The sequence below is a fragment of the Cnephaeus nilssonii genome, assembly GCF_951640355.1.
Source record: "Cnephaeus nilssonii genome assembly, chromosome: 10".
Classification (NCBI taxonomy): Eukaryota; Metazoa; Chordata; class Mammalia; order Chiroptera; family Vespertilionidae; genus Cnephaeus; species Cnephaeus nilssonii.
In genome coordinates, this window is record NC_137081.1 from 24,792,380 (window position 1) to 24,814,191 (window position 21,812).

A 21,812-nucleotide genomic window follows, 5' to 3' on the forward strand; every position below is an offset into this window, starting at 1 on the left:
GAAAGAGATGAGACTATTGAAGTCACTAATAAGCAAAGATATTATAACCTTGAAATGTTCTTTACATTTAATGTCCTAATTATAATGTAAATCATTTAACATTTACTATTAATGTAATATCATTCTCTATTCCTAAACTCTAAATGAAACTGCCAATAAATTAGACACTTACAGTGGAAGACACAGGTGGCATAGTCAAGAACTGATGTAATGACTAATTTAAAAGTGAGTGACTTAAGGGTGGTACTGTGAACAGGTGTTGACTCATTTATTACAAACTAGAGACCCGGTGCACGAAATTCATGCACTCGGGGGGGCGGGGAGAGTCCCCAGCCTGGCCTGTGCCCTCTCAGAGTGCAGGAGCCCCACGATCGATTGCCCCAAAGAGGTAGGCCCCGCCCACCCATCCGGGGCTCCTCGATGGATTGCCCCAAAGAGGTAGGCCGCAGCCGGGGGTGCCGCAGCCTCGGCTCCGCGCTGAGCCGCTGGGACCCGCCCCCACACCACACACACAGCGTCAAGTCCACATGCACACAGCCTCCTGGTGATGGATTGTTACGGCATGACTGCATGAGGACATCACAGCGTGAAGGCGTGATGACCACATAGGCTTTTATTAGTATAGATAGGTGAAAGAGATGAAAACAATTATAAAATGGAGAGTTCAGATAAGACTGAGCTAGACAGCACATAGCAAAGAAGATCTAGCTACAAAGTTAATCCAGAAAAGATTTTAAAATATTAAGAATTTATGTCAGTAAAGTAAGAACTAACTATAACTTATCCAAGAGATTTCTTTCAATATCATATGTGGTATAATACCTGAAAAAACTTTTCGTAACTTATGTACTTTCTCTATTGAAAATTCTTACCTGAAACTCAGCTGTTTTAGGATTACTTATATGGACTGCATTTGTTGCAGAGATATCCAAACCAAGTTTATCAGCAATATCTTCCTGGGAGCACTAAGAAATACATACAAAATAGATCAATATGGAAAAGTGACCACCAAATTTAATATAAAACGTATCACATGCTGTAAGTCAACTTATTGTCTTATAACAATGTTGATTCTCTATATAAATCAGTGAGTTAAGATTAAGCTAAGAATAAACATTTATCAAATAACTGAAGCCCACAGCAGATGCAATTTAACATCAATAGTTCTCCTACGATGAGTTCTAGCGGTGATACAGAGCTAAAATAAATTTTCACACGGAGATGGTGGTATACTCTGTACTCGGGCTGTTCCTAAGCTAGGCTCCCATTTGCCTTACCAGGGGATGGGGATTTCCTCCTTTGTAATAAAATTAACTTACTGATTTCGGCCCTTTATGTCAGCTTTTCAACTCAAAGCAAATGCTTGGGAACATGTTCAAAGACAAAGAATACATTTAATGTGGAAAAGTCCCTAAGCCCTTAATCAGGGCAGCATCTAGTAGACACAGGCACAGCCAAATTAAGACTAAAAATTCTAACCTAATAAATTTGGTTCTGAATTCACTGTGAACCATCAACACTAACATGAAACTACAGAATACATTATGATGTGTTACTGAAGACTTTTTTTAGTCCTTCATGTTTTTCTGTGACTAGAAACAGAAGTCTCCCAACATTTCTTTCTGAGAAAGTTGTACCATCTCAAATAATAAAGTTACTCTTTTAAAGCCTGGAAATTTTGGTAATCTAGATTTTATAAATTTATATAAGGAATCCTAGAATCAACAATTCAGTTTCAAAGTCAACAGTCAGCTGAGCAGAGAGCATGTAAACATACCAGAGCAAACGTCAGTGCTTCGGTGAAGCCAGCAGCTGCCATGTCATGTCTTAGAAGTTCCGTGAGCTTGTTAAGGGGAAACTGGGGCGGGGGGAAGGGGGGAGTTTAATTCACCTCAATAAAATTTTGTATTTTTAAAAAAGAGATTTATACAGAACATGTCATTAAAAGGAAACCACCCTTCCATCCTTACTAATATGCTGCTGGTGCCACCCCTCCTTCACCCCCTCACCACCCCAATATACCTACACAGACGTACAAAACCCCACTTTACCTCTCTCACACAGAGCTGCTGCCTCCAGGCCCAGGCTGAGAAAATGAATCTCCCAGTTAGAGATTCAACAAGGGCTCTACTAGTACACTCAAATCCTGTCTTTCTTCAAAGAACTAGTCATCACAGGTTTTCAACTTACTCTAATCAATGGTGCATCTGTTTTGTATCCTCTCCATAGCAAAGGCCTCATAGCACAGCACATCCAAATACTGCTTAATTCCTATGTCTGGCATTCAACAATCAGTTTCTAACCATAAGGAGTGTTTATTTACGGGTGCAATCTTACTTGATTAGCTATGGTGTATGTTTTCGGGAGAGCCATCTGAATGTTGTTATATCCATAGGCAATAGCTGCATCTTCTACAATATCACATGCATGCATAACGTCAGCTCTGGTTGGAGGGATTTCAATCTCAATCTGATTCCCATCGCCAATGACTTCTGACTTTAAGAACATCCTAGTCAAAAGCTTAGCAATATTTTCTGGTGTTTCTCTGAAATAGGAATGTACAAACCATAAACTTGACTGCATTATTTAAAACATGTTTCTATTTTGTTTTAAACATACGATTTCTTTCTCAATCCTAACAGACATCCTATCATCATTTCATTTACTCTGAAAGGGTATCAAAACCCTCTCCCAGCATTCTTTCAGGAAAAATTAAATAGTGTTGTGTGCACTTCATGCTTGAATTCTCTCCAACAGTAAATAAATAAATGACGTTTTCAGAGCATACCTGATTCCAACTTTTTTGTTAATTAGTTCAGCTCTCACCATCTCCTTTCGGTAAGCCAGTTCCTTAAGAGAGAAAGAGTTTGAGAAGCTTAAATCATCCCCGTAAGATGCAGCCTTAGCCATTTTATATTTCAACTTGCTGTTGTTCCAGTTTCATTTTCCTTCTAAGAAACTGTCACTAGAGTCACATGCTGAAAATACTTGGTGTTTCAAAACATTATGGAGGAACAAACCTGCTACTGGACTACTGAAACTGCTCACAACGAACATCAAATGTCAAAAACCGTATTCTCTTTTAGAGGGTCAGTCACCATTTTCTTCAACAAAACACTGGTGTATTTATCATTTCTAACATGCTATGAATCCTGATGAAGATTTTCAGTCTCATCTCAGGCAAGTAGGTGCTTATGACCAAGAAAGAGTAATTCATGTACCACAATGTTGTCTCCCTTCCTGAGTCCAGGAGTGTTAGGAGACATTGCTTTCCTATCATCTTCCAGGTGGGGAAATGCAGCCGTGCCCTAGTGCTAGCTCTCAAGCTGCTCCAGGAGCCAGCACTACCAGAGCATCTCATGAACTGGTAATTCGTCGTCTTCAAACTATACATAACTCTACATGGTAGGCAGGAACAAACACGCATAAAATGCAGGCTTTTCAGCAACTCTGGAAACACATCTATGAATATTTCTTATCACTAAATTACTCTCAAGATGTATAACTGCCATAAGCAAAAAGGCCATGAATTTTAAGACCTGTTTGGACTCAGGTAAGGACAATGAGCCAGAGCCTTGCTATTCCAAACACAGTTCTTGGGCAGGAGCATCAGCACCACCTGAGAGCTCGTTAGGGCGGCAGACTCCTGGGCCCTTAGAGTCAGGGCAGGCACAACAGACCACCTGAGTCAGAGTTGGAATGTTCTCAAGATCCCTAGCTGAGTGCACATTAGAGTTTGAGAAGCACTGGACTGGATGCTACTGACTGCATAAAAGTAACTAACCTTTACTGAACAGTTAATAGGAGCTAAACAGTACAAGATACTCTTTTAAGATAATCTTAACCCTCATAACAGACACTATTAGTATACTCATTTTACAGATAAGGAATATGAGTTTGATATTAATAACTAGTTCCAGGTCACAACAATGTTAGACTGCTTAATCCTAGCACTGGCTATATTCCCAGTACTTGGAAAAATGCTTTTTAGATAATAAGCACTCAGTACACAGTTAATAAATATATGCATGCATGCATGAACCAATGAATTAATTAATAAACAAATTCAGGTAGCTTCATTCCAAAGCTCACAGCATTAACCATTAATTAGTCTCTCTATTCTTTTTCTCCTCTAGTTCTCTTATTCCAAACTCTATTCTTTTGTATGAAACTAGAGGCCTGGTGCACAAAATTCGTGAACTCGGGGGGGGGGGCGGGGGAGCCCTCCTCCTCTTGCAGTCCGGAAGCCCTCGGGGGATGTCTGACTGACAGCTTAGGCCAGCTCCCCGGGGGCCTAAGCCAGCAGTTGGACATCCTTAGCACTGCCCTAGAGGCAGGAGAGGCTCCCGCCACTGCTGCTGTGCTCGCCAGCTGTGAGTCCGGCTTTTGGCTGAGCGGCGCTCCCCCTGTGGGATCGGGCCAAAACCAGCTCTCTGACACCCCCTGAGGGGTCCCGGATTGCGAGAAGGCACAGACCAGGCTGAGGGACCCCACTGGTACACGATTGGGGCCAGGGAGAGACACGGGAGGTTGGCCAGCTGGGGAGGGACTACAGGAGCGCTCCAGTGTATGTATGGCCAATCTCACTCAGTCCCAATAGACTGGACTCCAGCATCAAGCTAACCTACCAGTTGGAGCGTCTGTCCCCTGGTGGTCAGTGCATGTCATAGTGAGTGGTTGAGCAGCCTTAGCATATCATTAGCATATTATGCTTTGATTGGTTGAACTGCCAACCAGTCGACCAGACACTTAGCATATTAGGCTTTTATTATATAGGATAACAGAAGACTAGGAAACATTTTCAAAGTGTTTGGGAAACTCTGCTATATCATGTGAGGAAGAATTAGTTTCCCCCAGAGGCTCATTCTTTTCTGGGAGAACAATCTGTCCTAGTCTAAGTTTACACAGAAGTGAATAAATAAATGATGAAACACCGGTATAGCACTCCTTTTAAGAAAGCCCACCATTTCACATTTATGAAAGCTCTTTATAATAAAAATAAATGATTTCAAGGAATTAGCTGCATGAGAAAAGTAAACAAAATTTTAAGATGTATTTCTCTTTTTCTTCCCGAAAGTACATATTTCACTTTTATTAACACTTGACAATTCTTCATATTAAAAAGAAAAAGAACTTTTTCAAATAAGACATTATTTTAAGACAGACAGAAAAGGCTTCTCTAGCTAATCCCAAATACTACTGTGGTAGACTGTATAAATGACCACATTCTTACAGTCTCCGTGGCCTTGGAGTCTACGTCATCCCCTTTCGATCTAGCAAAATTCCTGGTTCTGCTTAAAAGCACCTGAGCACCGGAGATGCTCTCTTGCTGCTGGGAATCCTGCACCACCATCAGCTGGATGATGAGAGACACTTGACCTGCTGACCCCACAGCCAGAACAGACATGTGAGAGGCCATCCCAGGTCATCCAGATGTTAGCCTCCCAACCAGGGGCTACACAGGAGTGAGCCCAGCAGAGATGAGCCAAACGGGGCCAGACCAGAAGAACTACCCAGTTGACCAACAGAATCATGACATAAACAAATCCTTGTTATTTTAAGTCACTAACTCTTGGGATGGTTTGTCACATAACAAAAGCTAACTGGTAACAACTACTAAAATAATTTTTAAAAAAAAAAAAAAGACACCGCCTATAATTTCAGTCATACTTTCTACAGTTATACATTTATTTTGAATTATAACTAATATTCTAGAAAAAAAGATGATACTATACACTATCAGGAAGGGGGAGGTTTTTTTGATCTTGGCAGGACTGATCTACTTTAAAAGCTATTTTAATAGCAGAAACTACTCTAGAAAGATTCACTTCATAAATGACAGGGGAATAATGAAAAAAAAATAAAATAAAACACACACAAATAAAACCAGCTTATCAAAGAATGGCCTCACTTAATCAGAGCCATAACAAAATGACTGAGAGACGTTTAGACATGAAAGAATAGCATGTATTAGACATGACATCTTTATATTTATAAAGCCCTCTTGGGGGGAAAAAGCCCCAAATTAAAAATAATGCTGGTTTACATTTTTTTTTTAGTTACAGTGATGAACAAGTGTGAAGAGACTAATTAGGTTTGGAGGGTTGAGTAATCTTAAAAGGGGTGAGACTGTAAATTACCCACTAAACTAGTTAATAAGAGAATAAATCACAGAAATTATGGCCAAATAATGATGAGTATAATAGAGTGCGTTAGGAGCTAAAGTGGGACTGTCCGGGCTTAAATTCTGGCCCCACCTATAGTCGTAACAGGCAAACTATTTAATATCTCAAGGTTTCTGGATCTCCATCTAGAAAAGGGCATGATAACAGCACCCACTCTCAGAGGGTTAATGTGAGGATTACATCCATGTAATGCACATAGTATAGTTCCTGGCATGTGGGTGGATGGACATATAAACAGGCAGCACTACACAGCCATTATCATTATCACATTATCATCAAGTCACTTCTTAAGTACTTACTGGAAAGGTATATGATTTTCCATTAGGAAAAACTACCTCAGCTGCTTCAACCCTGAAAAAAAATAAAATACTTAACAAAGATCCATAAATTCTAGAAATGTACATGGTTAACAAATCTTTCACTTGGTCTACAACTGTAGCCTCCATATATTGAAACTATTCACATTCCAACACTTTTGGATTAATCCTCCTAAATACAACCTTACTCTACTATTCTCTCTCCTATGCTTCCCATGTCCTGTAGAGCATGCACTCTCTCAATACATTTCCCAGTCCTGTAGAGCATGCACGCTCTGTGGACTCCTTGCCAATACTGACACACACAGTCCAGGCTTTATCAGGGTGGTGTGTTACACAGCGAAAGCTGACTGACACAACCACTAAAATCAATTTTTAAACAAAGCAACTGATACTGCTCATACAATTTCAGTCCTACTTTCTCCAGTTATACATTTTGAATTATAATCAATAGTCTACACTAAGCTATGATGCTGGCACACAGTAAGGGCCATATAAGTTTATTAAATATTTTTAATTAAAAAATAGCTTTGAAAAAATTACAATAATCTTATTGCTATATACATGGGACATAGGATTGTTCTGATATATACTTCTCTACCTTTGTCTGGCTGTTCCTCTTGCTATTCATTCATGTTAACATTCTCAAATTCAATGACCCTTAAACACAGCTTAAATTTCATTGCCTCCATGAGGCCTGCCCAGATTGCCTCAGCTAGGAGTAACTTGCCCTTACAAACAGCCAAAACATCACTGAAAATTTTTAAAGTACTTATCACTTTTTATTTTATACATTATTTATGCATATCTTTTAGCTCCCAAAGAGATTACATGTTCTAGTTACAGGAACATATTTCTCATCTTTATATTTAGCACAGGCCTTCGTGCTTTGCCTTCAGAAGAAACAATAGGGCATCGATAAAGGCACCAAGTGAACTTACGTAAATTGATTCTCACAATATTCACTGAACATGGTGACAATAATATCAAGAACTATTTTTGCCTGCAAAGAAAAAAGACAAATATTATGGTAATCTATAAATATATGTATTTTCTCTTCACTCAGAAATGAATATTTAATATAATTTAGTTCCCAAATATCTAAAAATGAACCTCTATACAAACATTGTAAAAGGGGGAATGGAATAAACACTTATGAGCTAAATTAGGCCTGTCCTTATCTTCAAGTGTTTAGCATTTATGCTGTTTTCTGAAAGGTACAATCCATGACTGAGACAAATTTACTTCCCCCACCCCTCCCTTGAATTCACCACATTTTGAGAGCGACAAATGGTTAACTACAGATCAATACCGTAAGTCTCTGCCGCCAGATGCCTGACTCCCGCCTCCACCACTTAGTAGACTGGGCAAGTTACTTACTGTCTTTGTACCTTAGTTTCGTCATCTGTTAAATGAAGATAATTAAAGTTCCTACTTCATTTGGTTATTATAAGGAGTGTGTGTGTGCATGTGTGTGTGTATTACACAGAAAGCAATGCCTGATATACTGTAGTGAATGCCATTTAACTGAAAAAATATGCTTAGAAAAAATACAGTAACCTTATTAGGATATATGCCTCGCTTTTAAATATACTTCACTCTTATATACAAGCTTCAAGAAAGATATCCAAGGTCTGCTAATGTATGAATTTAAAAATGTTAATATGATAATACTATACTATTTCTCAAGGCAAATATGGTACATAAAAGTTATAAATGAAATACCTTACAATGATCTCCGATTCTGTAAATGTACATGAATGCCATTTACCTTCCTTCTACACCCCAGCCTTCTCCTGCCTTCCAAGTTTACCTTTCTTTTTTTTATTTTATTTTATTTTATATTTTATTGATTTTTTACAGAGAGGAAGGGAGAGAGAGTTAGGAACATCGATGAGAGAGAAACATCGATCAGCTGCCTCCTGCACACCCCCACTGGCGATGTGCCCGCAACCAAGGTATGTGCCCTTGACAGGAATCGAACCTGGGACCTTTCAGTCCACAGGCCGACGCTCTATCCACTGAGCCAACCGGTTTCGGCAAGTTTACCTTTCTTAAGTTGCTTAATTGCCACCTCATTCTATGCCTTACTTAATATGAATAAAGAAATCATATGCCATAGCAAAAAGCTTTCATAGCAATCTAATCCAATATATGTAGTGGTTGAAAGTGAGTGCACAACTAGTATTCTACATATTCTGGATATCATTATGTGCAAAAACACTTTATTAATTGCTAAACAGAATTTCTTTATAGCCAGTTCATTTTTAAAGAATTTAAGTACACAAAGATACCAAATTACCCAGCATTTTAATTAAGCCAGCTAAGATAAACAATTTATACAGATCATATTACAATACTTATCCTGTTCTGTTTTACAGTTAGGTGGTTAATTCTCCCACAACAAGTTCCTTCAAGCCAAGGAACATGTAACTCATTATTAAATTCTTGGTACTGAAAAGACAGTACAGGTGCTCACTAAACATTTGTCAATTGAATGAAAGCACTATAACTGAAGTATAGAATATATATTTCTAATTTTCTAAAATATGTTCCCACCTTCAAAATAATCATATTTTTAAATTTAGCCATATAGTCTTGACCCAGAAGTAAAAATCTATCCTGACAGTACAAAAATAGAAAAAAGTTTTATTTACCTTAGTAAAGTCAGTTCCTGTGCATTCGATAAATACATTTCTAGTATTTACTGTTATTTTGGAATGGTTTCCTACAATGAACACAAAATAATAACAACAAAATAATCATTTTCAGAAATGTAAGTGCACAAAAAGCTCTACAAAACACAAACTACATTTTAATTTAGAACACAACATAAACTAACATCTCAAAGTAAGGGGATATACAACTTTTATTTTAAGCTCCATTGCAGAATAAAGACAAAATAGTAACAGGCCTTACTGAGTGTATTCAATGGGTCAGGAGCTATGTCAAGCACTTAGCAGAGGTTGTCTCATCTCATCTTCACCACAACTCTATGACAGAGTTGCAGAGAGACAACTAAGATTGAGAGATAAAGCTCACTGACCATGATCACAAAGTAGTAAGCAGCAGGGCTAAGATTTGGGTCTGGATCTGGCTAACTCTGGAGCCCAGATTCTTAACTACTATAACTACTGGAGTCCAAGCTTTGGAGAAGGCAAAGACTCTCCTACCTAATGTAAACTGGAAAAGAAAAGCAAACATCTATGGCTTCAACATCATTAAATTTTGTAGTTACATTTAAGTTGTCCCATCAAAAAAGCCTTCAGAAGAGTTAAGAGGGTAAAATTCAATTTAAAAGTTTTAGTTTAACTATAAAACAGACAAAGCAGAATTCAACTTTGAGTTTAACCAAGTAAATTACTTAAGACCAAAAAAAATCTAGAGAAAAGCATTCAAAAATATTTCTAGTCCAGCCAGCATGGTTCAGTGGTTGAGCATCGACCTATGAAGCAGGCAGTCATGGTTCCATTCCCGATCAGGGCACATGCCCAGGTTATGGGCTCATCCCCAGTGTGGGGCATTCAGGAGGCAGCCAATCAATGATTATCTCTCATCACTGATGTTTCTATCTCTCTCTCCCTCTCTCTTCCTCTCTAAAATAAAAAATATATATATATTTTTAAAGAATAGACACTTATAAATTGTATAAAAATCCCAAGTAAGATGTTGTTGAATGGTGAATGGAAAGAACTATTACAAAAAAAAATCTACCAAAGACCTGAGATTCTCAAATTAAGAGTTAATTTGATTTAATTCGGCCAACTCTATTGAGAATTCTACAGAAATACTGAAGAATTCTACAGAAATACTGAAGTAAAAATCAATGATGCTTAAGAAATAGCTCACCATTGATGATTGGAGGCATTGATAGGATGACACCATTGCTATCATAGATAACTGGGTACAGGGGCTTATTTTCAATGATATGTAAGTAATGTTTAAGATGGTTGTCAGTCTGAAAAAAATTAAGTCAAACAAAATTAGTTTTTTATTTCTATCAATGTAATTAGTTTACATACTTACTTAGTGTAAAAAGAAGGAAAAAAGTCAGAAAAACAATAAAAGTGCCCTAGATTACAGAAAGTTCTAAGTTTTTAAAGGTGCTAATATAAATTAGTGTCTCAAAAGCCTTATACAGCCTCATCTCCCACTGGGAAGAGACGAAAACACAATTGAACCATTTTCAACAGTGAAAACCAATTTCCACTGGTAAGCCTGAGTCATCTAAAATAAAACACACACCATCACAAAACTACTTAACTTGACTTGGGGTAGTGAACACTCACTATAGTGTACAGATGATATATTGTAGAATTGTGCACCTGAAACCTGTATGATTTTGTTAAGCAGTGTCGCCCTAATAAATGTAATAAAAAGGAAAAAAACAAACAAAAATTATTTAAATAAATCGGAGAAATCACTAGAAAATCAGGCCAAGGATAATAGTTGCTTTTTTTCTAAAAATATCCACAAGCAGTGAATTCCTTGTCACTGCTATACGATAAAATGATAATAATGGGAGGCAAACATTTTGTAATATTACCCACACACATAAAACAAAGCAAAACACTAACTAAATCTTATTGTTCCTTCTACTTACATGAGTTTAATTATACCCAAATATGAATATTACATTGTGGTATGGTCTACTTCAATGATTCTCAATCCTAGGTGCAAACTAAAATCATCCAAGTGGATAAAAGAGTAATAATAAAACAAAACTATACCCAGTACCCCTCCTCTAGATAAAAAAATCAGTAACTCTGTGTTGGGGCCCAGACACTGCTGGTTGTTTTTTGTTAAAGCACTCAGTCCATTTTTCGAATTCCAAGATTTGACTTTGAAGGAATTTCAAGATTTATGCAGAGCTATTACATAATATAGAAGAACATTTACCTTGTATATATTCATCAGTTCACAGGCTGTATACTCCTTTGTCTTATTTAGAGGTTTGAATTTGATATCTGAAGGTCGCTTCGCAGTGTAAGTAAATGGGCCTGACAAAGTGTCCAAATCATGGGTACCGATAGCAACCAACGCTCTTTTCCTAAATGTTGAAAGAGGGAAAGAGAGAAGGAAAAAGATAGAAAAAGAGATTTGAATATTCCAAAACAGAAATTCTAAAGGTAACATAGACTATACGTGTTTTTAAATTATTTTTAGACACTTCCCTAAAATTGCCTGTTGCTTTATGGCAACTTTAGGGGAGTATAAGGAACAAATTCAAACAACTATTAAAAGTAATGAGAAATTATAAAGCTACTAACAAAACATTAGTTCAGTAGCTGAAGTAAATTCCTTGCCACTATGCTTTCCCAAGAGCTATGTTATAGGACATTTTCCAAATCAACATTCCCTCTGTCTTCTTTGAATCTTATTTCCTTATCTCATTTCCTTAAGTAAACATGTTTTAATAAATTAGAGTAAACAACCAAATTGCTGTATTTTTTACTTTTCTATGTTAATACATTGTACATTAATACATTCTACATTCATAATGGAGAAAATTCAATTTAAAAGACAATTTACATTTAAAGTTTAATGTGTAGGGAAAGTTCAAAAGCTACTGATTTCATTTGTTCTACAGTTTATCTACAAAGGATTTAAGGTAATTTTTAGGAACTTATAATAAGTTACAAACTAGAAAAGAAATAGAAGTAGGATATCAAATAGATCCAGGAACAATGTCAATATTAAATTAGAATCTAAAGGCCCACCATCTTACCAAGGAGGTTCACAAATTTGGCTCTAAGCTTTCTTTTCTTCTTTTTTTTATGTTTTTATTGATCTTTTTTTTTTTTTTTTTTAGAAAAGAAGGGAGAGGGAGAAAGAGAGAAACATCATTGTGAGAGAGAAACATCGATTGGTTGCCTCCCATATACACCCCGACTGGGCACTGAACCCACACCTGGGCATGTGGCCTGACCAGGAATCAAACCAGTGACCTCTCAGAACACCTAAACAACTGAGCCACACAGGACAGGGCTGGCTCTAAGCTTTCTAACAGACAATTCAACAAGAGAAACTTGGACAGAATTTATGGTGTTCTTAAGATTTCTTAAACCTGGTTTTAGATATATATGCATATATTTGCATATTTATGCATAACCACATATACATTAGTAATCAAGGATTAAAATGCATTAATAATTAAGGACTTTATTGAAGTCCATATTACATTAACTCTGAAATAGTTTGTAAAATTTGCAAGAAACCAAATGTTGGTCAACCTCTAAGACCAGTGACTAAAACATTAATATCATTGAATTGAACAGAATTGTTGACAAGCAAAAAGGAAGTGTTACTTTACTCAATGAATTATATGCTTACTAAAGGCCCGGTGCACGAATTCATGCATGGGTGGAATCTGGCCAGCCCGGCCCCAATCGGACGGATCGGGGACCAGGCAGGCCAGGGTGAGGGGCCACAGGAGGTTGGCTGGCTGGCCCCGCCCCTGATTGGCCAGCTCCGCCCCTGATCGGGGTGGGGAGGAGCCAATTGGGGGCAGAGCTGGCGGGGGGGTGGGGGAGCCCCGCAGTGTGCATTATAGCAACTGGTCATTCTGGTCTCTTGGCTTTTATATATATAAATGACAGATAACTCCAGAACTATCATACGTTGAAATATATATGGTTCCATAAGTTTAGATAAATTAACAACTGACAAACCTAAGGGTAAGACACTATTATTGGGATCTTAATCCTAAAACAGTACCTGAAAAATCACTAAATTTTAACTTCAAACCAAGCACAATAAAATAAAATTCAAATTAATCAAAGAGCTACCCATTTTGAAAAACAAAAGACAAACATACACACAAAAGAAACCATAAAAACTATTCAAAAAAAATATAGAACAAAGCTTAAAACCTGTAAGGGTTGAATCAGACACTCTTCTCCTTTTTTTGCCAATTAAACACTGAAAATCTATTAAACTTTTTGGTCAAAATAGTTGTAATATACACAATCCTATTTTACTAGAACTGGGTTCTCAAGAGCCAGGGTTGACTAATGCTTTAACAACTCTGTTCCACATCTCAGATTTGTAACCTATGTCACAACCAATATACAGTATAAGCATTATTTTTAAGTTAAAATAAGTATATTTTTAGATTCTCAATTTCTAACCTAATCTGAATAAAGTGGCATTCTGTTACCATTAATTCAGGGTAACAAATGACAAGCACTTGCATATTTCTATCATTAGTAATCAAAACACACTTTAATTTCCAGAGTGACACATGAGCCCAAGGAGAGACCCCTTCTTAAGTTAGACACAAAACATAAAATTCGTACAGGAAGACTTATCAGTCTTCCTGTATATCCAAATTGAAACTTTATATATATAAAAAAAGACCCTCATCCAAGGTCAAAAGACACACTGATAGAAAAGGTTTACAGCATATGTACAGAAAGTGGATTATTATCCCAAATATTCTATTTTCTACTTTTATTCAAGATATATGTAACTATTAATATCTTTGATCAGAATGAGATAACTTATATTAATATATTTCAGAACCAACACAAACAAATGTGACATATTAGCTAAAGCCTGATATTTGTTATCATCAGTAAATATGTAATTTCCATTAGTTTTGAAATACTGAAATTATTTCAAGGACTCTCATCATTACGTTCCTTGACCTTCAGCAGTTCGGGAATTATTTAGGTTTGAAGATCACTATACTGAGTTGTATGGGAAACGATGTATAGTAATGTTAAAGATACAATAGGAAAATTTGGTCATTTAAAAGTTTCCAGTTTTATCTGTCAATTTATAATAAAACTCAAAAAGTGCATTCAAGCCAAAAATTTCCCACTTTAAAAATGAAGATCATACTTCAAATTACCATGGCTTATTATTTAAAAGTATAATCCACTACTGATGATTTGAACCAAAACACAAAAACCAAGAAAATCTCTAGGACTAGATATTGCTTCTCTCTACAGTAATCAAAATATATCTTATTTTTCCATGCACACACTATTTTTAAGCAATAATAATTAGTTGTCTGGTAAAACAAATTTAACCTCATTACACGCACATTTTATTACTTTAGAAATGGTTTGAAAAAATCTGTATAGAGGAAGAAAGGAAAAAGGGAGGGAAATAGAAAAGGCAGGGAGAAGGGGAGAGAGGAAGAATGGAAAGATAAAGGGACAGGAGGAGAAGGGAAGGCAAGGAGAAAAGAAAATGCAACCACAAACCTGCAAATGTTCTGATGCAACTTCTCTTGAAGTTCAATGAAGCTGTCATAGCGATCTTTAGTAAACTTTATATTTCGGAGAACTGCTGCTACAGCGTAAGGGCGTATTTTAGCTGTCTGAAATTAATCATGTCATTAGAGATGGTTAAGTATGAAGGCTTTTCTTTGTAATAACATTTTGTAATAGAAAGTTAGCGGCACTCTTGACATTATCACACATCTTCATTCAAAAAGTATATATTCATTCTTTAACCAACAAGTAATAAAATATAGTGGTGACAAGAGACAAAGTCACTGTTCTCATGGAATTTCCATTGAGGAAGAAGTCTGAAAATTTACTAAATGAGAAAAAATTAACTTTTAAGTAGTTTGCTCTAGTTGATATTTTTTTACCAAAATAACCTCCCCCAAAACTTAATTTTTAATTTTATCAATGTACCACAATTTAAACAATTACATCTCAAATGTATTTTAAATAAATATTTGGATGTTATTTTCCAAAATTATTAATAGAAAACAGATACTTTGTCCCTTTCACTGCTTAATACAAACAAATTGACAGTTTTTAAAAACTAGAAGGTTAAATATACATCCATTTTAGCAAACGATCAATGAAATTATATTTGGCAAAAGATTCAGCTTTGTTCTTTTTTCCACTCCACATTACTGATACGTATACAAAAGAAACTGTTTTCAAAGGAAAATAAGACTTTATCCTTATTACCTCTTCTGTGATGATCAATTTCTGGATTTCTCCATTAGGCATTACCCGTTTATATACTGGAGCCTTTATCCTAAAATAATATTAAAACAAACTTGCTCATTATTAACCAAAACATTTGATAACTTAAGTATATTCTCTGCTGTGTAAACAAAATAAACAACAGGCTGAAGTTACAGCAAATCAAATTTGAACTAAATATAAAAAACAACAACACACAAACAAACTTTCTAACATTTAAAGTTTCCATAAAACCATTAACCACTTCACTGTTAAAATATGTTCCCAAGAGAGAAACCAAGATGGCGGCATAGGTAAACACCTAAACTGCTGCCTCGCACAACAATTTCAAAACTACAATTAAAAGACAAAACGGACATCATCCAGAACCACAGGAAGGCTGGCTGAGTGGAAATTTTACAACTAGAAGAGAAAAACACACTGAGACTCAGAGGAGTTGCAGAAGGCAGAGGTACAGAGACGCGTGCGCGGAGAGAACTGGCAAGTGAGTATGCAGCTGGCTTTCTCAAGCGGGAGGGAGACAAAAGCTCCCAACTGTGCTGAACTCCAGTTCCGGGTAAGACTCTGGGGACCCAGACTCATACAGGGTGAAACTGGACTGTCAGGAAAGAGAAAAGCACAATGAGACTCAGAGGAACTGCAGAAGGCAACGGTACCGAGTCGCACACGTGGAGAGGGCGGGCAACTGAGTACATGGCTGGCTTTCTCAAGTGGGAGGGAGACAAAAGCTCCTGACTGCATTGAACTCCAGTTCCAGGCGAGACTCTGGGGACCCAGACTCATTCAGGGAGAAACTGGACTGTCTGGAAGCGGGTGGAACTCGAGGGCAGCTTTCTCTCAGAGGTGCTTGCAGCGATTACCACGGGACACTGAGACCCAGGGGCCTCTTAGGGCAGGGCTGACAGGAAACCAAGGCTGTCTGCTTCACCCTGAGACTCCGCCCCATCCAAGCTGAGCACAGAGGCTTTTGCAAGTCTTGTTTCATAATGGTGTCTCCAGCACAGAAGTTCTCCCATTGTAGACACAGCTGATCCTCACAGCCAGTTTGCCTAGAGGTCAATTCCTCCCAGTGATACCAACAACAATCAAGGCTTAACTACAACAAGACTGTGCACACAGCCCACAAAGGGGTGCACCAAGAGTGTCCACCTCATGTAACTGGGGAGGCTGAGCCACTGGGCCCTATAGGACACCTAGCACACAAAGGCACTCTATCAACTCAGGGAAGCAGCCAAAATGCGGAGACAAAGAAACACATCACAAATGACAGAAATGGAAGAAAGCAAACGACTGGATATAGAGTTCAAAACCACGGTTATAAGATTTTTCAAGAATTTTCTAGAAAAAAGGCCGATAAATTTAGCGAGACCCTCGAGGATATGAAAAAGGGCCAACTAGAAATTAAGCATACACCGACTGAAATAAACAATATTATACAGAGATCTAACAGCAGACTAGAGGATCGCAAGAATCAAGTCAAAGATTTGAAATACAAAGAAGCAAAAAACACTCAACCAGAAAAGAAAAAAGAATTCAAAAATATGAAGATAGTATAAGGAGCTTCTGGGACAACTTCAAGCGTACCAACATCAGAATTATGGGGGTGCCAGAAGAAGAGAGAGAACAAGATACTGAAAACCTATTTGAAGAAATAATGACAGAAAACTTCCCCCACCTGGTGAAAGAAATAGACTTACAAATCCAGGAAGCGCAGAGAACCCCAAACAAGAGGAATCCAAAGAGGGCCACACCAAGACACATCATAATTAAAATGCCAAGAGCAAAAGACAAAGAGAGAATATTAAAAGCAGCAAGAGAAAAACAGTTACCTACAAGGGAACACCCATACAACTGTCAGCTGATTTCTCAACAGAAACTATGCAGGCCAGACGGGAGTGGCAAGAAATATTCAAAGTGATGAATAGCAAGAACCTACAACCAAGATTACTCTACCCAGCAAAGCTATCATTCAGAATTGAAGGTCAGATAAAGAGCTTCACAGATAAGAAAAAGCTAAAGGAGTTCATCACCACCAAACCAGTATTATATGAAATGCTGAAAGGTATTCTTTAAGAAGAGGAAGAAGAAGAAAAAGGTAAAGATAAAAATTATGAACAACAAATACATATCTATCAACAAGTGAATCTAAAAATCAAGTGAATAAAAAATCTGATGAACAGAATAAACTGGTGAATATAATAGAATCAGGGGCATAGAAAGGGAGTGGACTGACAATTCTCGGGGGAAAGGAGTTTGGGGGGTACGGGAAGAAGCTGGACAAAAATCGTACACCTATGGATGAGAACAGTGGGGAGGGGGAGTAAGGTCTGAGGGTGGGGTGGGAACTGGGTGGAGGGGAGCTATGGGGGAAAAAGAGGAACAACTGTAATAATCGGAACAATAAAGATTTATTAAATTTAAAAAATATATGTTCCCAAAATGAAAGGCTATGACTCAATATTCAGACAAAGTTTCAAATGGCTACAGTCTACATGAATCACACCCACCAATCATCCCTCTATGCAGACCTAGAGCTGTGTGCCTGTCCAACAAGGTTTTTTCTAGAAACTTAAACAGAGCTTCTGATAATGACAGGCAAAGAAAAAATATCCAATTTGGCAAAGTATTTAATGAATATATACCCTTACCTTTCTTTAAAGACTTGAAGTCCTCGAACCAATCCCTCCAGACATAGGAGATCATATCTATTGGCGGGGACGTCAATTTTGTAAAGAATAACATCAGATGCCCCCTCTGCCTTTTCATTACCTTGTTCCTTACTTATAATTTCCTTCTCAGAAGTCTAAAACAAGCACAATAAAATAAAATGTAAATTCTTTGGCAAAAGTAGTTGTCAGTACTATAAAGCAGTAACTACATTACATATATTATTTTCTGCAACAAAACATAGGTTTATTATAATCTGCAACAAACATAAAAATGACTTTTACTGAGCTCACACATCTAGCATTCTCATTCATATTCTCTCTCTCTAAGAGACTAATATATGAGGCCCAAAGAAACTAGTATGTGAGGCCCAGACAGGCTATGTAATTGTCACTGGTTACAAAGCTGGTGATCGTGGGAGCGCCAACTACTACTCAAATTTTCTGATATCTAGTCCAAAGTTCTTACTGCACAACCTCAAACTTAATTTTGAGGTCTAATTAAATTATTGATAGCAACTTAATATAAACTACAGAAATCTTAGCCAACTTCTCAAGTATACAGATGCTTATTTGCTGGAGGCTAATTCCAGCATGTCATAAATGCAAGAAGTTTCATCAAAAGGTTGATGGAACCTTGAAGCTTCAGCAGGGCTGAAGATACATATTACTGCCTACTGGAATGGCTGATGGCATTTCCCCAAACCTGAATTTACATAAATGATTGCTTGTTGCCAGACAGCTGAGGGCATTTCAATTTACATGTTATTGCCTCCTGCTGGCCAAACAGCTGAACAGCCCAAGGCAGTTCCCCCAAACTGACAATGCCTACTGTATACTAAACCTTACCTTTTGATATGTATATCTGCTTTGCTTTAGGGCAATTTGTGTTAATAAAGAGCAAGGGGTCTGGAGATTCAGAGAACTTAGCTACTCCAGCTAAGCTTCCTCTGGCTACAAATTTATATTTCTACTCTCTCTTTATTAATTTACGCCACAACCCCTTCTCCAAATTCCTGAACCCTTCTAGATGCCGGAGACAGACCCCGGCATTTATTAATGTAAAAAATCTTCCTGTAATATTAGTAAAGGCACAGCAGGAAAAATAAGGCAAGACAATGAACATTCTTGTCAGCCTGGCAATTTTTTAACTTTATAGTGTTCTAAAACACTGAATAGATCAATAAGATAAAAGGCTTAAAAAATAAGTCTTTACTACATAATCAATATTAGTAGATATATTTTGTAAATTAAGCTATTTTAAAAATATTTTAATCATTACATAATAAAAAACAACTAGGAAAATGCTTCATAATCATTTCTATAAGCCATTCTTCAAAAACAGATCAGTTTACAAGATCAACCTAGAGTATATACAGTAATGAACTAGGAATGAATTAACACTGGTTGAGTATGCATGGAGGAAGGTGGGGCTGGGGATGGGAGAAGTGAAGGAGGGGGAGGCGGAGGCCAAGGAGACAACAACTCTGGCTGAAGCAGCATTTCCATTGCTTCCCAGGTCCCTTTCCACATGGTTAAGCTGCAATAAGGCACCTCACTGCCGGAGCTCACTCTGATTCTAGAGTTACCTGAGATGGTCTAGCCATCTCCACAGCACTAGCCAGATAACATGCGGTGACTGCACACAGAAAGAGGCGTGAACCCCTTTTGAGATTTTAAGTAAAGCAACAATCTCAGGACCAGAGCTTAGCCTCTTAACACAGAGAACACAGGAATCACCATGGCCCACAAGTGTAACAAAAATAAACTATAGTAAACATCTGAAAAATGGGCTTAAACACAGAATATTAGAAAAATAAACATCCAATACATACGATTTCATCAAGTTCCAGACCAAATTCAAAACATAGTTCATCAAATTCTTCGTCAGCTAGGGGGGGGAAAAAGGATATTGCTTTAATCTGATCAGCATAAATGAACTGTGTATAAATAAACTGCATTTTCTTATTACTTGCCTTACACCAAGCATACTAAGTACCAGTCATCAAATGTCACCACTTAACAACAAAAAATGCTTTAACAAAAAATTTAAAAATAAGAAAAACACACAAAACTTTTATTAAAGAGCTGATTCATCTAACATCAACTATGGAATTAGGTTACCTGAAATGGGAAGTTTACATTTACTTAGAAGAAAAATCCATTAAATTGGGATCAATGTAAAGTAGGCTCCAAATTACAGACCCAACACATTGAAATGTCATATAAATCCTATCATTCAAAATTCTCTGAGACAGCCTGACAGTTGGCTTTGGAGCCAGGACTATCAGAGTTTGAATTCTGACTATCCCACTTACTAGTTCTGGAGTTTATATAAACTTTCTAATTCCTATGCCTCCTCCATAAAGTGGCTCAAAATGCCTCATCCATAAAGTAGCATTTTGCAGACATTTATGTATAGCATGCAACTATTGCAAAAATTTAAATAAGTTAATGAAAATAATGGGCCTGTCACAGTGCCCTGAAATGTAGTAACTCTACAACTAATTGTTCTCTTCCTTATTTTAAGTTATATTCTACTTTACTCTGCTACCTGATACAGCATTTCTAGGGTTTGCTCATTACCAAAAATTGAACACAAAGCATCATTACCAATATATTCTAGTGAAAAGCTGGCCTTACGATTCCAGATCCCAATATTAAATCAATTTAACAAACATTTACTGAGCACTTACTATATACCAGGCACTGTACCAAGTGTCAGGGCTACAAAGATAAATACAACACAATGCCTACGTTAACTATCTCCTACTCTAGTAAAAACACCAGATGTGTAAATATAGTGAAGTGCAAGGTACAGAGATGACCCAAAGGAAGTAATCAGCTCCACTTAGGATCAGCTAAGGCTTCAAAAAAAAAGGATGAGTTCATCAGGCAGAGATTGTAGGGAGACAACAACATGGCAAATTTGGAAAGTTCAATATAGATGAAGCATCAAGTTCATGTCAAGAAGAGATAGGATGGAACAAGTACTAGTAGACAGAAGTCATGTCATAACACCCCCAGGGACTTGCGCCTTCCGTCCTGTCTGCTGACAATGGGGAGTTACACTGAAGGATTTTCAGCTGAGCAAAAGCATCATTCTTTAGATCTGCATTTTAAAGAATGGTGGAAGGGTGGCAGAGGGATTGGAGCAGGGATGCTACTACAATAGTACAGGTGAGACAGTGAGGACTTGATTAAAGCAACAATTTCTGAGGGGAAAAAAATACCTGTGAACTGCAACAAAGCAAAGTATGTCTGTAATACTTCCAGCTGTATTTCACAAGCTTAGAAGCAAGAAAAAACCAGCAAGAAAATCGTGATTAATAATTCCCTGTAAGAAAATTACACACCTAAGTAAATACATCTTAGAGGTTTGTATGATATACACAGGTAGCTCTAACAGTATTGCCAGCAATTACAGCAAAGCCGAACAGAACGAGAATTGAAGAACAGGGACAATAAATCCATTAACAATAGCAAGAGGAAAACATCTGAGCAAAAAGGCAATAGAAAAAGGTAGACTAAGGAGACGAAACTGCCCCAGAGGGCCCAAATGATGAGAGCAAGAAAAGCAGCTTTAGACATGTCCTTGACGAGCAATAAGTAGAAGCAGTGGGATTTAGGACAGACAAAAAGCAACCCTAGGAGGGACTGAAAAAAAGGGCATGGGAACAGAAAAGAGTG

General features: G+C 37.3%; 1 protein-coding gene across 1 annotated transcript in view; it reads right to left on the reverse strand.

Annotated features, from left to right (window-relative positions):
* Nucleotides 1-21,812, reverse strand: part of FARSB (phenylalanyl-tRNA synthetase subunit beta) — a 60,874-nt gene that overhangs the window by 36,969 nt on the left and 2,093 nt on the right. The window contains exons 2-14 of the mRNA XM_079782829.1: nucleotides 19,958-20,013; nucleotides 18,105-18,259; nucleotides 15,439-15,508; nucleotides 14,716-14,831; nucleotides 11,402-11,552; nucleotides 10,352-10,460; nucleotides 9,160-9,230; nucleotides 7,444-7,505; nucleotides 6,485-6,536; nucleotides 2,789-2,850; nucleotides 2,338-2,545; nucleotides 1,778-1,858; nucleotides 873-965 (exon numbers count right to left, since the gene is read on the reverse strand). Coding sequence (XP_079638955.1) covers nucleotides 873-965; nucleotides 1,778-1,858; nucleotides 2,338-2,545; nucleotides 2,789-2,850; nucleotides 6,485-6,536; nucleotides 7,444-7,505; nucleotides 9,160-9,230; nucleotides 10,352-10,460; nucleotides 11,402-11,552; nucleotides 14,716-14,831; nucleotides 15,439-15,508; nucleotides 18,105-18,259; nucleotides 19,958-20,013 — 1,286 coding nt within the window. The remainder of the gene's footprint in view (nucleotides 1-872; nucleotides 966-1,777; nucleotides 1,859-2,337; nucleotides 2,546-2,788; nucleotides 2,851-6,484; nucleotides 6,537-7,443; nucleotides 7,506-9,159; nucleotides 9,231-10,351; nucleotides 10,461-11,401; nucleotides 11,553-14,715; nucleotides 14,832-15,438; nucleotides 15,509-18,104; nucleotides 18,260-19,957; nucleotides 20,014-21,812) is intronic.